The 13,543-nt window shown below is 41.6% G+C and overlaps 1 protein-coding gene across 3 annotated transcripts in view; it reads left to right on the top strand.

Moving 5' to 3' along the window:
- Positions 1-13,543, top strand: part of LOC137153177 (vascular endothelial growth factor receptor kdr-like) — a 168,116-nt gene that overhangs the window by 82,124 nt on the left and 72,449 nt on the right. For all 3 annotated transcript variants that reach the window (XM_067548279.1, XM_067548280.1, XM_067548281.1), the window contains one exon: positions 11,908-12,058. In XM_067548279.1, the coding sequence (XP_067404380.1) occupies positions 11,908-12,058 (151 nt within the window). The remainder of the gene's footprint in view (positions 1-11,907; positions 12,059-13,543) is intronic.

Below are 13,543 nucleotides of genomic sequence, written 5' to 3'. Positions count from 1 at the left end.
CCACTGTGTAGCACTTCTGGCTCATGCACTTACGCAGCAGACTGTAGCTAAAGTATCGAATTAAGAGGGAGGGTTGTTTTGGCCAACCTTAAATGGGTCCATGTAGATCAAAAAAGAACGTTTTGCTCTTGAAGCATAATCAGCAGCAGCAACCTGCCTCTCCATCTTTTGCATTTTCAGTCGAAGTGTAGGGTTCATTCCATTTTCAGACCTGAACATCTGCAACTTGTTCTCCAGAAAAATTAAAGGCAGGGGTTTCGTTAGCTTGAATCTTTACTAAGCAGTATTTTATACTCCTAAATAAATCACCTTATTCTTTCTCTAATCATTAGCATCAGCATCAAATTATAAATTCACTAGCTCCCAAATAGGATACATTGCTGAGAGTTTCACTCTATATTTATATGTTGAGTCTTCCTTCCAGAAAGATGCCAAAAATCTCTATGGGATTTTTATACAGGGATCACCGGGCCAGTGACTGACTGACTCACAGCTGCCTCTGAGCTGGAAATGGCAGTGGTGCAGGAAGGGAGATTAATTTATCCAATTGGAACTGCCGGCAGAATGTAATTACTGGATCTGGAATTTGAGCATTGGGATTAACACACTATCAAAAATCTTTTTGGATTTGTAATGAACACAATGATCAGGGCCTCAGTTTTATATCCCCTCTGAAAGATGGCATCATGCTGGGGCATTGATTCTGTTCCGACTCGGGGGCGAGAATGTCTGTTTTTTCATGCAGGCTGTCTTTGGAGATGCAGTCTACATACTTACGCTGCAGCAGTCGAAATAGTTACGGCGTAAAGCACACTGAGAGAGAATGCACAACAATAACATTAGTAATATCATCAGCTATTTTTCCTGAGTCTGAGGTAGCCCTGGAATCCACGAGAGAAGCAGAGCTACAAGTCAGGCATCAGCTCACCACAAGCAGGCAAAAGCAGATTTCACAGCGTAGCTCCCACTCCCTCTGGCCAGCCATGACAGACTTTTGTTGGGAACAGGCTAACCAGGCAGAAACTCCATGCCTGAAAATGAGCAATTGTTGACGGGCCTGTTGATGAATGATCCCACTACCATTCAAGAAATGCCCCTTTAAGAAGTGGCTCCCTCCTTAGCCTGTGCCGCTGGCCACCCATTTTCCCAACACCCCTGGCGGCAGAGGGAATTTAATCTCGCCGCACACCCCTTGCTGAGTTTCATTGGCTCAGGGTAGCACTCTTGAGTCGCCAGGAGGTAGCCAATCGCATTTCCAGAATGTTCCTTCTTCACGTATTTACACATCAAACACTGTCCAAGAAGCGGCGGGTTGCTGTGATTTTGTTTTGTTTGATTAAATTCTTATTGAGAGCCAAAGCTTCAAGAGAATAATGTCCTGAAGAATTCGGAAGGGAGGGAGCAAGGAAAAAGGGTGATCTTAGCAAACAGCTGGGGGCTGCACCTCTGAGCCAGCCAAGAATGAAAAATGTGGGAGAAAAAACAGTATTCTAGGCTAGAGTACAAAGCAAGGGGGGGATTATTTATGGTCAAGCAGGCTGCATTTCATTCTCACCCTTGCACAAATAATCTGTATTTATCAGGCTTCTTGCAGAGCCCTTTATGCCCCGGGCAGCAGGCTCTTACCATCATATTTTGAGGGAAGATTGTACTGGAGACATTAGGTTAACTCACAAAATGGGACGAATAACCCTCCATCATCTTGCCTCTCCCCCATCCTGCTCTCATCTGACCCCTTTCCTAAACTCCACCTAGTGTTTCCGAGCAGATACTGCATTTGCTCACTGTGGCTCTGTTCAATTGGAATTAGCTCTATTGTACAGTGCTTGAGCACACAAGCCCTGGTGAGGTGCCTATCAGGTAATGCAGATTGAGTGGAGGCTGTGTCTGAATGCAAGATAAAGCACTTGAAATACCCTTCCCCCTTTCCCCTCCCCCCACACACTGAGCAGGAGTAATTCTCAGGCTCCTTATTCACCCGCTCCCTCTGAGTGAAGGGTAAAATAAGGATGAGATGGGAAGTGGACAGTGCACATGTGCACAGATATGGCTTAAGCATGATCCTTGTCTTGCTAAGGAGGTGTTCAGCCCTGCACTGCTGTCTTACACTTTGCTTCTGCCACTAGGTAGCTATACTTTGGCAGCTGGGCCCAGCATTTCATGCCTGAATTGGTTCCCTAGCCCACTCATCACTTTTATGCCTTATACTTATACACTTAACACTCTGCACCAGCATAAAGGCCAATGACCTCAGGCTGGCTTGGACCACAGAGTATAATATCTTCCCAGGCCAGCTATTTGCATAAAATAAATGACATTCCTCAAAGTAAAAAGACTGGACCTCATCCTAAGCACAAGCCCTGTAGGCAAAAGCCTAGGGAGAGAGATGAATCTTCACCAGGTCATGAAGATCAGACCACAGGGGGAAGAGAATTCCAGTGTGATGAGCCTCATCTAAAGCTCCATTTAGTCAAGGACTAAGACAAACATGTGAAAGCAAGATCCTCTAAAATAAAACAATATCTATCTATCCATCCAGCTCTTTATCTGTCTGACTAATGCATCTCTCACATTAGCATCTGGATTTCCACCGAGTATCAAAAAGTCATCTTCTTTCTATCATTTTGGAAGAGCCGTCATACAGGCAAAGCCATCATCTTGGCCAGCTAAGCAAACCAGAAAAACAAACTACAAAAACAAAGAGGGGTTCCATCCAATTGTTGATTCTGATGAAATCCTGTCCAAGCATGTGGATTGGATTGTATCACTTTCCTCCTCCCATATTTTCTGTATTCCATACTTAATTGGGTGTGGGCCATGGCAGAGGGGACGCTTGCTTTAGAATAGTGGATGTAAGTAAAGAAATCAGTGCATTAGATGTCTGCCTATCTTTTCCTTCAAATGGGGAATTTCTGCTGCCAGACAGAGGGAGAGGGAACCTACTGACTTACTTATTGTAATCTGTGAAAGTGAGTCAAAAAAAGAGAAAAAAAAAAAAAAAAGACTGGGCAAACTTCCACTAATTATTAGCAAATTATGAGTAATTTTCTCACTAATATTATGTGATCCCCACATGCTGCCATCACCCTGCTTTAGCCCTTCACTTAGCCCTCTGTGCTTTCCTGGAAGCACATTTTGTTGGAAGTAGCCAAAGCAATTTTAGAAAGGGATAAGTAAGGGCTGGTTGGGTTTTGCCAAATTATCCTATGCATTCCTCATAACTTTTTATTGGAGTAGCATTTCTCCACTCTCTAAAAGCAAGGAAGTGGGGGAAATAAGGCAGCAGCATGTTGTTTACATGCTGTCTCCCAGCCAACCCTGCAGGTAGATTAAATTTGTGCCTTTTCTTTTAGAAAAACAGGCAGAAGGGCAGTGCCAATCCTTGAAAAACTAGAGAGCTAAAAGTGCACGTTCTGGGAATAATTAAACAGATCAGCATTAAGCATTTTGCTTTTGAACTCTGGTTAGCAAAAAAAGGAAATAAGAAAAAACTCAATTTCCAAAAATTTGGCTGAGTTGATCAGGGGCAGAAAGCAGAGCTGTTACAGTGCTGTTATGGGGTGGAATTGGAAAGAGAGACATTCTCCTTATTAGAGAGTTAAAACAGAGAAAATTAGTCTAAAAATAATCTTAATAGGCAAAAAAAGCCAAAAAGTTGTCTGTGGTTTTAGCCACAGGACTCTTCTTAGTTGGATGGTTAAAACTGCCTACAACTTTTTAAATCTTTGTATACAATATAAGAAAATTGATGAATTTATATTCCAGTTATTCCATCCTCCTAGGTCTTGTGTTACAATACCAACATGTTCCAAAGGAACAGGAGGGCGTGTGCATTAGACATCAGAGGGAGAGCCTGATAATCAGTACTCCTGGGTTTCTGCTCATGGCCATGTCACTGTCATTGTGTGACTTTGGACAAGTAACTTCATCTGTTTCCCCAGATGTGAACTGGGGATAATAATATTTATCCTCAGAGGTGGCTTGTGTGGCCACAGTGTTCTTAAAGTGTTTTGAAAGCCTTGGATGGAAGGTGGCTGTAAAGTGCAAATTATTGTTATTAGTGTCTTCCTTTTCCAGGATCTTAAGGAGATTCTCATTCATTCCATGTTAGTTGGTCCAAAATGTTTTTGATTTTTCCTGTTTCTGTTTGTCAAATCCATAGAAATCTTTAGAGAGGTGAGTGGGAATGTGGGTGCTGTGAGGCGGTGTGAAGATGACTCAAGCATGTGCAGAAGTGTTTTGCTGGATCAGTCCTAAGTGATTAATGAATAAAATGAATCAACAACAGTGCCTAGTGTGTAAGGAGATATAGATCTCAGTTCAGTCACAAGTGGGGCAGGTGTTTGAGGATCATTTCAGTCAGAGATCCTTGAAACTAGAGCAAATCAGAGGTCACTGGAGCATTCTTCTGTAAAAGGGAAACTCTCCATTGCCATCTCCGCAAACTTAGCTGGCAGCCGGTGTTGGTTTCTCCAACCAACATCTGTAACACCCATAACAACACTCTTTGTACATACAGGAACTCCTGGAATAAAATAAAGATACAACCTTTTCCAGCAAATGTGGACTGATTGGGGTCAGTGGCCCAATCTGTGTACAAATTATTTGCCTTTCTAATGCTTAAGGCCTAAATGCAGCACTGGAAAGGAAAGTGAAATGTATATCACTTGAATCCATTTGAAATTTACAGTAAGTGGAAGAACTGCTTTTGATTCATCTTCACAGTGCAGCAGTGGGGAAGTCTTTAGTTATTCAGGTCAGCTCCCACACTAGCATTTACACATCAGCAAAGAGAAGCTAGAAATACAGTAGCGCTTTAAACTAGAAAAGAGGAACAGCCATTTCAATTAATTTTAAATCTACTTGAACATTGTGTGTTTCAAATGTGGTCACAGAACAGGAACTGCTAAAGTTTTGACTTCTGATTAAATTGAAAAAACTCATCTCAGGAGGAAGGGTGGCCAAGACAGCAGATGGAGAGCACTGAGGTATATTGACAGATCCTTGTGGAGATGGAGGGTCAAGGTGTGGGATGCAGGAGGTGCTGCAGGTCAGGAACGAAGTATACTTAGAGATATCCCTCCAAGGATTCAGAACAGGTGTAGAGATAATGCTGCACATCAAGACTGAGGTGCAATGGCAGAGTTGTTTGAGGGTGCCCAGCATTGGTACAGCAGAGGCTGCTGCGGTCAGGATCAAAGTGCTTTGATAGAACTGTTTGGGAGAGCCCTGGACTAGTACAACAGAGGCTGCTGCAGTCAGGATTGAGGCGCACTGAACCATAGAATCATAGGACTGGAAGGAACCTTGAGAGGTCATCTAGTCCAGTCCCCTACACTTATTGCAGGGTCAAGCATTATCTAGACCATCCCTGACAGGTGTTTGTCTAATATGCTCTTAAAAATCTCCAATGACGGAGATTCCACAATCTCCCTAAGCAATTTATTTCAGTGCTTAACTATGCTAACAGTTAGGAAGTTCTTCCTAATGTCCAACCTAAACTACTCTTGCTGCAATTTAAGCCCATTGCTTCTTATCCTGTCCTCAGAGGTTAAGGAGAACAATTTTTCTCCCTCCTCTTTGTAACAAACTTCTATGTACTTGAAAACTGTTATCATGTTCCCTCTCAGTCTTCTCTTCTCCAGGCAAAACAAACAAAATTTTTTCAGTCTTCCATCATAGGTCATGTTTTCTAGACCTTTAATCATTTTTGTTGCTCTTCTCTGGACTTTCTCCAATTTGTCCATATCTTTTCTGAAATGGGGCGCCCAGAAGGGACACAATACTCCAGTTGAGTGATAATCAATGCAGAGTAGAGCGGAAGAATTACTTCTTGTATTTTGCTTACAACACTCCTGCTAATACATCCCAGAATGATGTTTCCTCTTTTTTGCAACCGTGTTACACTGTTGACTTATGTTTAGCTTGTGATACACTATGACTCCTAGATCCCTTTTCACAGTACTCCCTCCTACACAGTCTTTTCCCATTTTGTAAGTGTGCAACTGATTGTTCCTTCCTAAGTGGAGTAACTTTGTATATGTCCTCGCTGAATTTCATCCTATTTACTTCAGACCGTTTCTCCAGTTTGTCCAGATCATTTTGAATTTTAATCCTATCCTCCAAAGCACTTACACTCCACCCAGCTTGGTATCATCTGCAAACTTTATAAGTGTACTCTCTATGGCATTGTCTAAATCATTGATGAAGATATTGTGCAGAACTGGACCCAGAACTGATCCCTGCAGGACCACACGTGATATGCCCTTCCAACTTGACTGTGAATTACTGATAACTATGCTTTGGGAACAGTTTTCCAAGAAGTTGTGCACTCTCTTACAGTAGCTCCATTTAGATTGTATTCCCCTAGTTTGTTTCTGAAAAGGTCATGTGAGACAGTAACAAAAGACTTACTAAAGTCAAGATATATCACATCTACCGCTTCCCCCCATCCACAAGGCTTGTTACCCTGTCAAAGAAAACTATCAGGTTGGTTTAACATGCTTTGTTCTTGACAAATCCATGCTGACTGTTACTTATCACCTTATTATTTTCTAGATGTTTGCAAATTAATTACCTAATTATTTGCTCCATTATCTTTCCAGGTACTGAAGTTAAGCTGACTGGTCTGTAATTCCCCAGGTTCTCCTTATTCCTCTTTTTATTAACTAGCACTATATTTGCCCATTTCCAGTCCTCTGGAAAATCTCCCCCATCTTCCATGACTTTTCAAAGACAATCACTAATGGCTCAGATATCTCCACAGTCAGCTCCTTAAGTATTCTAGGATGTATTTCATCAAGTGCTGGTGACCTGAAGACATCTAACTTATCTAAGTAATTTTAACTTGTTCTTTCCCTATTTTAGCCTCTGATCCTATCTTATTTTCACTGGCATTTACTATGTTAGATGTCCAATTGCTACTAACCTTTTTGGCGAAAACTGAAACAAGTAAGTCATTTAGAACTTCTGCCATTTCCACATTTTCTCTTATTGTATTTCACTCCTCATTGAGTAATGAGCCTAACCTGTCCTTGGTCTTCCTCTTGCTTCTATTGTATTTGTAGAATGTTTTCTTGTTATCCTTAATGTCTCTAGCTAGTTTAATCTCATGTTGTGCCTTGGCCTTTCTAACTGGTAGAACTATTTGGGAGAAACCAGGATTGGTATAGCAGAGGCTGTTGCGCTCATGATTGAGGTGCTATTGGCACAGCAGAAGAGGGCTGTTGTAGATCTAGACTGAGGTGCACTGCCAAGCTCCATGCAAAGGAAGCTCATACACCTGCTGAACGCTTGTCGGTGTTGCTAGTCCATCGGTTTCATAAGCTCGGAATTCACATCAGTTCTTTTTAATGCTTTTTTTTTTAAAAAAAAACCCACACACCGACCTGTCTTATTAAATCTGTATTTGAGATGCATAATTTAAAGTCTGACCAGAAATTTATTTGGATTCTGACAGTTGTTAACAATGGATTCCCTTCCTGCACCATCCCTCACACACACAAATGAGCAGTGGTACAAGGAGCTTCTGTTCTGGAAGTGTGTTTGAGGGGAAGGAGTTATCAGAGAAACATGTTGGCTTGTCTACCCTAGTGGTTTTGGTATAAAAATCCCCACCATTGTTAACATTAGGACTCCTACGACAGGTAAGGCTCCTGCAGCCACCAATGTTTTTAACACCGATATATCTAACCCTGTTCAGAGTACGACTAGATGGCAAACGGCAGTGGTTGCAGACAGGGCCCAAGCATAATTTTTTCGGACCCAGTACAAACTTATAACATGGGCCTCCTCCCACACACATACCCCTGGGGCTTGCAGTCTTGGCCAGGCTCCCCAGGGCCTCCAGGTCCCCCAGGGCCTCCAGGCCCCGGTAAAATGTATCCTTTCCCCCCGCATGTGGGGGCCCTGGTTGCAAAGCCCTATCAACACTAGCCCTCCCAAGATTGCTGGCACTGCTGGAGATCTTTAGCAATGGGGGGAATTTCTGCAAATAAACGGAAAAGCTCCTGTTGACTTTAGTGGGCAGTCTATTAGGCCCATGAACAAAGTGGGTGAGATTCACACTCCCGCTCTGGCCCCTTGACACCAGGTAAAAGGGATGGAGCAGCATAAAGATGCTCTAAAAGCTCCAGATCCAGCCAGAGAAGAATTCCTTCAGCACAGGAACTGAGGAAGACAGCTATAGACTGTCCACTGAGGTCCCCCTCCAAGCCTGGGTGTAGGGGGTATGTGGGAGCTGGGGTTGATCTTAAGAAGAGCCTGGGGCTACAGCAGTGGAAATTCTAAGCACCCCTGAAGACCGCAGGGCAGCCCCGCAATATTAAAAAGTGCAGAAGTGCTTGCTACCCACTGATTTCAATGGGAGTCAGAAACATCTTCAGTCATGGACACCTCTGGCTCTGAGAGGAGACATGACTAGTCCAAAGTCACCTAGTAGTAGAGCCAAGGCCTAGGAGCTGGAAGTTCTGACTCCCAGTCTCCTGCTACAACCACTAATCACAGCCTCTCATTTCAAGACAGAATGAGACCTAAACTTGTTCAGCTCACTGAAAACAAAACAAAAAACCCCGCACTTTTAAAAAAACTTGTTTTAATTTTTAAATTGCCATTCCCATAATTAATCACAATCGCCACTATAATTGGGTTATATGGCACTATGGGAAAAAAATGACTGGAGGTTTTTTCAGCAAACCCCTTTGGTTTTAAGTAAATAATTGCTTAAGTCTCATAAATAATTATGTCATTTGATGAATCATTTCAACTCGTTTTAGGTTTCAAGTAATATTTAATAGCACCATGCAGTAAAGTAATTGTGGGATTAGGAATTCATTTGCCACTCATGTAAATCATTATTTTAATTAGATCTAGTTTTAAAAAATTGCTATTTCTTGTTAGGAAAGATAATTTAAATGACATTTAATATGTTCATCATTTCACCAAGAGTACAGAAAATTCTGTTAATATTAAAGGGTATTAACCAACCCCCTACACACACACACACATACACTTTCTCTCTGTCCCTCTCACGCACACATGCACACACAGTCTCTCTCTCTCACACACATATACACAAATAATCTGTATGCAAAACTCAGAGTTCACACCCAAGCAAATATGATATTTTTGCAACCGTCCATATTTGACCTTAAAGCTATTTCTTTAGTGAAAAACACATCTACAAGTTCTTTGCAGATGTGCTGAATAAAAGATTTGAGACCGAACAGAAAAATGTTCTGAGAGCATAGAAAATGGACTCTAGTTCCCCAGCGGTTTGTGATGGTGTTTATGATTGGGATTGATTCAGTGGTGGGAAAAGAGACACCATTAAAAGTGGCCTTTCTCTGCAGAACGCGAATCAAAAACACTCTTCCCTTAAGAATAACACCTTGCGTCCAAGAATCTCAAAGCAGGTTACTAACATTACCAAGCTAATCTTCATAATAGTAAGTTTCATTCCCTCCATTTTACAGGTGGGGAAACTGAGGTGCAGAGAACTGAAGTAGCTTGTCCAGCATCACACAGGGGGTGGGTGGCACAATCAGGAGTAGGACCCAGGCTTCTGACTCCCAGTCCTATGCCTTGACCACAAGATAATCCTGACTTAATCTTTCTACTGGGAGAAGGAAGGGGTGGAAAATGGATTTGTGGTATGGTGTGTGCTACTGATATTAGTGCCGCCTATGGGGAGAAAGGGAACAAAATACAATTTATGCAATAGACATCTTAAAGCCAGGAGGTCAATCATTTTAAAGTGAAACACTAATGAAGGTTATTTATTCCAACTAATGTCTCATTAGAGTTTGGGAGCTGGGATGTTGCTGATCCCTCTACAGTCATCAACCTTCCTCAAAACTTGTTAAGGGGGAAGGCTGATATATTTTCCGGCAGACATGAGGTCAGAAGTCCTTTCATAGTCTGACCTGGCAGCCATGAGAAATGGAAAATGAGGATCCCACAGAGACATGGGATCAGAGCTGAAAATGCAGAGCTGGTCAGTCCCTAGTAAGAGAAGAAGGCTGGGAGACAAAAAAGGAGGGCAGGGGTCCAAGCCTGATGAGTTGGGCAATAGCTCATATTTGCATATCTGGGGCCTCCTTGACAGGAGAAAAAATAAGTCAATCCAAAAAACCAGAAATCTAATCTACTGTACGCTTCCCAACTTGTCAAAAGCTTTCAGCTCAAAGCAGCCACACTCAGCTACTCAGAGGTGTTTCAAAGAGGAACCCAGACCAATAAATCTGTTTGATTTCCTGTTATGAGAAGCAGACAAAGAGATATGACTAGGGATGGGCAGAGCAGTCTGCACAAAGAAAGAGGCCATGTTTTCACCCCAAACTCACACCCAACCTTTCTGAGGTTAGGAAAAGGTCAGTTCACTTTTGCAGGAGTTTATACCGCCATTTTTCATTTGGCATGTTTCTGGGGGAGCCAAAAACGGAAGAGACAAAGTATCCCTTCCACGTTGGCAACAATAGGTCCTAGAAGTGTCCCACTGAGCCTGATGTTAAATGAGATTTCCATTCTAAAATCTTGATTTTGGAGATCTTACACACGTGAATATTGTTTAGTCATGCAAGCAGTCCTGTTGATTTCGTGTGACAATGTCTTGTTCATTCCTCATATACTGCAGTGATGACTGCAGTATAAGAACCTATGTTGCATTGATTACAATGTGGCAGCTCACTTGACTACCGATGATTCACATGTGTAAAGTTTGCAAAAGAGGGTCTCAGCTCTGCAGATGCAAGAGTCTTTAATAAAGTTCAAATAAGCTGCCAAAATTTTGGATGCTTATCCAAATGTTTTGGTGTTCACTCCTCACTTAGTATGATCCGAAGTCTTGTTTCCAAAATTCTGGTGAAAGTGTTTCACATGTTGGTATAATAAACTTTTTGCTCTTACTGCTGCTGAAATTGTTGAGACCCTGCATGTTTCTGCATGTGGATTGAGAGACGTTTCTGAGCATTCCAGGAACCTCAACACTACACCAAAATCTCAAAATCAGGAGTTGTTTTCAGCTTGGCTCCAAAGAGGAATTTTTCATATTCTGAGGGCACATGATGGCAAAATGACAATTTTCTACCAACGAAAGAATCTATTTTTTTCCTTAAAAAAAAAAATTCAAAGAAAAATTAGGAAATATTTTGCTTTTTTGGTGAACCCAAATGGCTTTGTTTAATGGTTTTTGCTAGTGGCGAGAATTTCTTAACACCGTTCTATAGTTGCCTTCTGTCACATGAGCAGCACCCATTTTGCAATCCCCTGCTCTCCTTTCATCTCCCTTTTGTCCTGTGCATGGTACAAGATAACGAAGGAGGAAGGCAAGGTGTCCAAATCAAAATGACTATGTTACAAAGACTCTGGAGAGACCCAGAACAATGATAACCCTGTTCCAAGCCACCAGCTGTTTGATAAGATTCTCTTAAACCACTGACATCAGAAGTCTGGGCAGCAGGGTATAAGAACTAGGAGAGATCATCAGATTCTGCCTAGAGGATAAGGAAACAATCTGTAACAACCTAATCAGGTGCCTATTAAAGTCAATGAGAATTTCACTTTGTAGCTTTATCCGGGAGACGTCTAACGTTCATGCCATTTGAAGGCAGATAGGATTAATGTGGTGGAGTTTACACGTTTTCTAAAATCTCATGAAACATTGAGGCTAGTGACTGTATACATTTTGTGTGGGAACCTTTTCGTTATCACTAGTCACCATGCACCCATCTCATTTCTTTACCATTCCTGGATGATTCTCTTTATCTTTATGCATCCTCATGGTTACAGCTACATACACTTCCATGGAAATCAGGAACGCCAAGCTGACGACTCTGCTCCAGCTTTATGGATGGGCAATATTTGTCACCTCACTTTATGGGTTGCTTTGTTTTTTTTTTTTTTTTTTAGATAAACCCAAAATCTATGAAAAGGAGACAGACTTTGACAAGGTCGTGCAAGTGGGCCTAGGAAGCACCCAGAGTCTTCAGTGCACTGCGAGTGGGACTCCTGACCCCACGATCACATGGGAATGGGAGCCATGCAGCCCTGAAGACATGCTGTAAGTGCACACTCATGTGGCTGTCATCTCAGGATGAGCTGCTTATGAATAATTTGTTTCTTTTTCTGAGAAATCCTCTTACCAATACACTTGGACATCTCTGAATTGAAAGACCTTAAAGTTTGGGTATAACACCAGTGCTTTTTCTTTAGACTTTTCAAAGGACAAGTCAAGGGCAGCAGAGAATCCTTGGAGACTGAAGTTATCTGTCCACAGCATGGACAGCCACAGTGCAGGCTTCCCCTGTAGATCCCCATTACTTTTTCTGAACCCTGACCTGGAGAGATCCACTTTATTAGGCTTATTCAATCCTTATTTCCAGAGGGTTGGTAAAATGCCTGATGTTGCGCTGTTGAAACAAACGGGAGTTAGTCATTCACTCAAATGGCAGCAAGGCCACGTCTCTAATGCCAGTTGTGGTAATGGGTTCTCTGTTTTGGACATCTGTCCACTAGCAACTGTTCTGACACCAAACAACTCAGATGGTTGCAGATCACCAAACAGCAGAAGGTTGCTATGAAACCAAACAAGATTCAGATTAATGATCTGGAAGAGGAAGACCATATATCTCCATTAACACTTCCATGCGATATAATAATACAATATGGGGCAAGAATCTTGCATCGTGCTTTCTTTAATTAAGGCAGACATGACTAATTGCCTTGAAAGGTCACTCACAAGTCACATTTTACTAAAAATGTAGGTTTTATAAAAATAAACTTCTACGAATACCTGCGACTGATAGAAAAGTTCACACGTCTTTAAATTCCAATGGAAACAGCTGCTTTAAAAACAAATAACCATTCCCCTGCAGAGCTTGCAATGCACAAGATTTGTAGATTTTTAGGGCCAAAAGAGGCCATTATGATAATTGGATCTGATCTCCACCAACTTCTTAATGCTGCAACTAAGATGAAACTAATTCTATTTTTTGCATTTCTGTTTGCATAGTTTGAGCCAAGAAATAGAAGCGCAAAAAATAAACAAATAGTAAAAAGTCAATTGGATTTTGAAAATGTGTTCAGCTGTAGTAGTCTACTGGGTTATTAGTAACAGAGCTAAGGAAACATGCTTGTTTGATAGATATTTCGATATCAATTACACTAAGGCCATTTTACACTGCTCTGGCTGTAAATTACACCCATTTTATGTCATCTTTTACAGTCAGAATGGTGACATGTCATTTTTGTGTAACAGGTTTAGACTAGATTCTCTTTAACCTGACAATGCCCCTTTGATTTAGCTGGAATTTTTTCACTGTGCATCCTTGGATGAAAAATACATGGTCAGTTGATAAGAGAATGGCAGATTTGTGTGAGAGATCAGCAAGGGCAGATCTGAAGGAAATGTTTATTCTCTTTCAGTGTAGAAATCAAGCAAGTACAGAGAAAAGATCCCCTTTTTAATCCCTTCAGGGGCTATTGATGGACACAACTTTCAAAGATTTAGGTTCAATTTAACATGAGTTCCATGTGTCTAACCTGA

This window comes from Emydura macquarii, unplaced genomic scaffold (genome assembly GCF_026122565.2).
Source record: "Emydura macquarii macquarii isolate MOO-44397 ecotype Brisbane River unplaced genomic scaffold, CSIRO-AGI_Emac_v2 contig_1253, whole genome shotgun sequence".
In the NCBI taxonomy this organism is placed as follows: Eukaryota; Metazoa; Chordata; order Testudines; family Chelidae; genus Emydura; species Emydura macquarii.
This window is presented reverse-complemented; position numbering and strand designations above follow the sequence as displayed.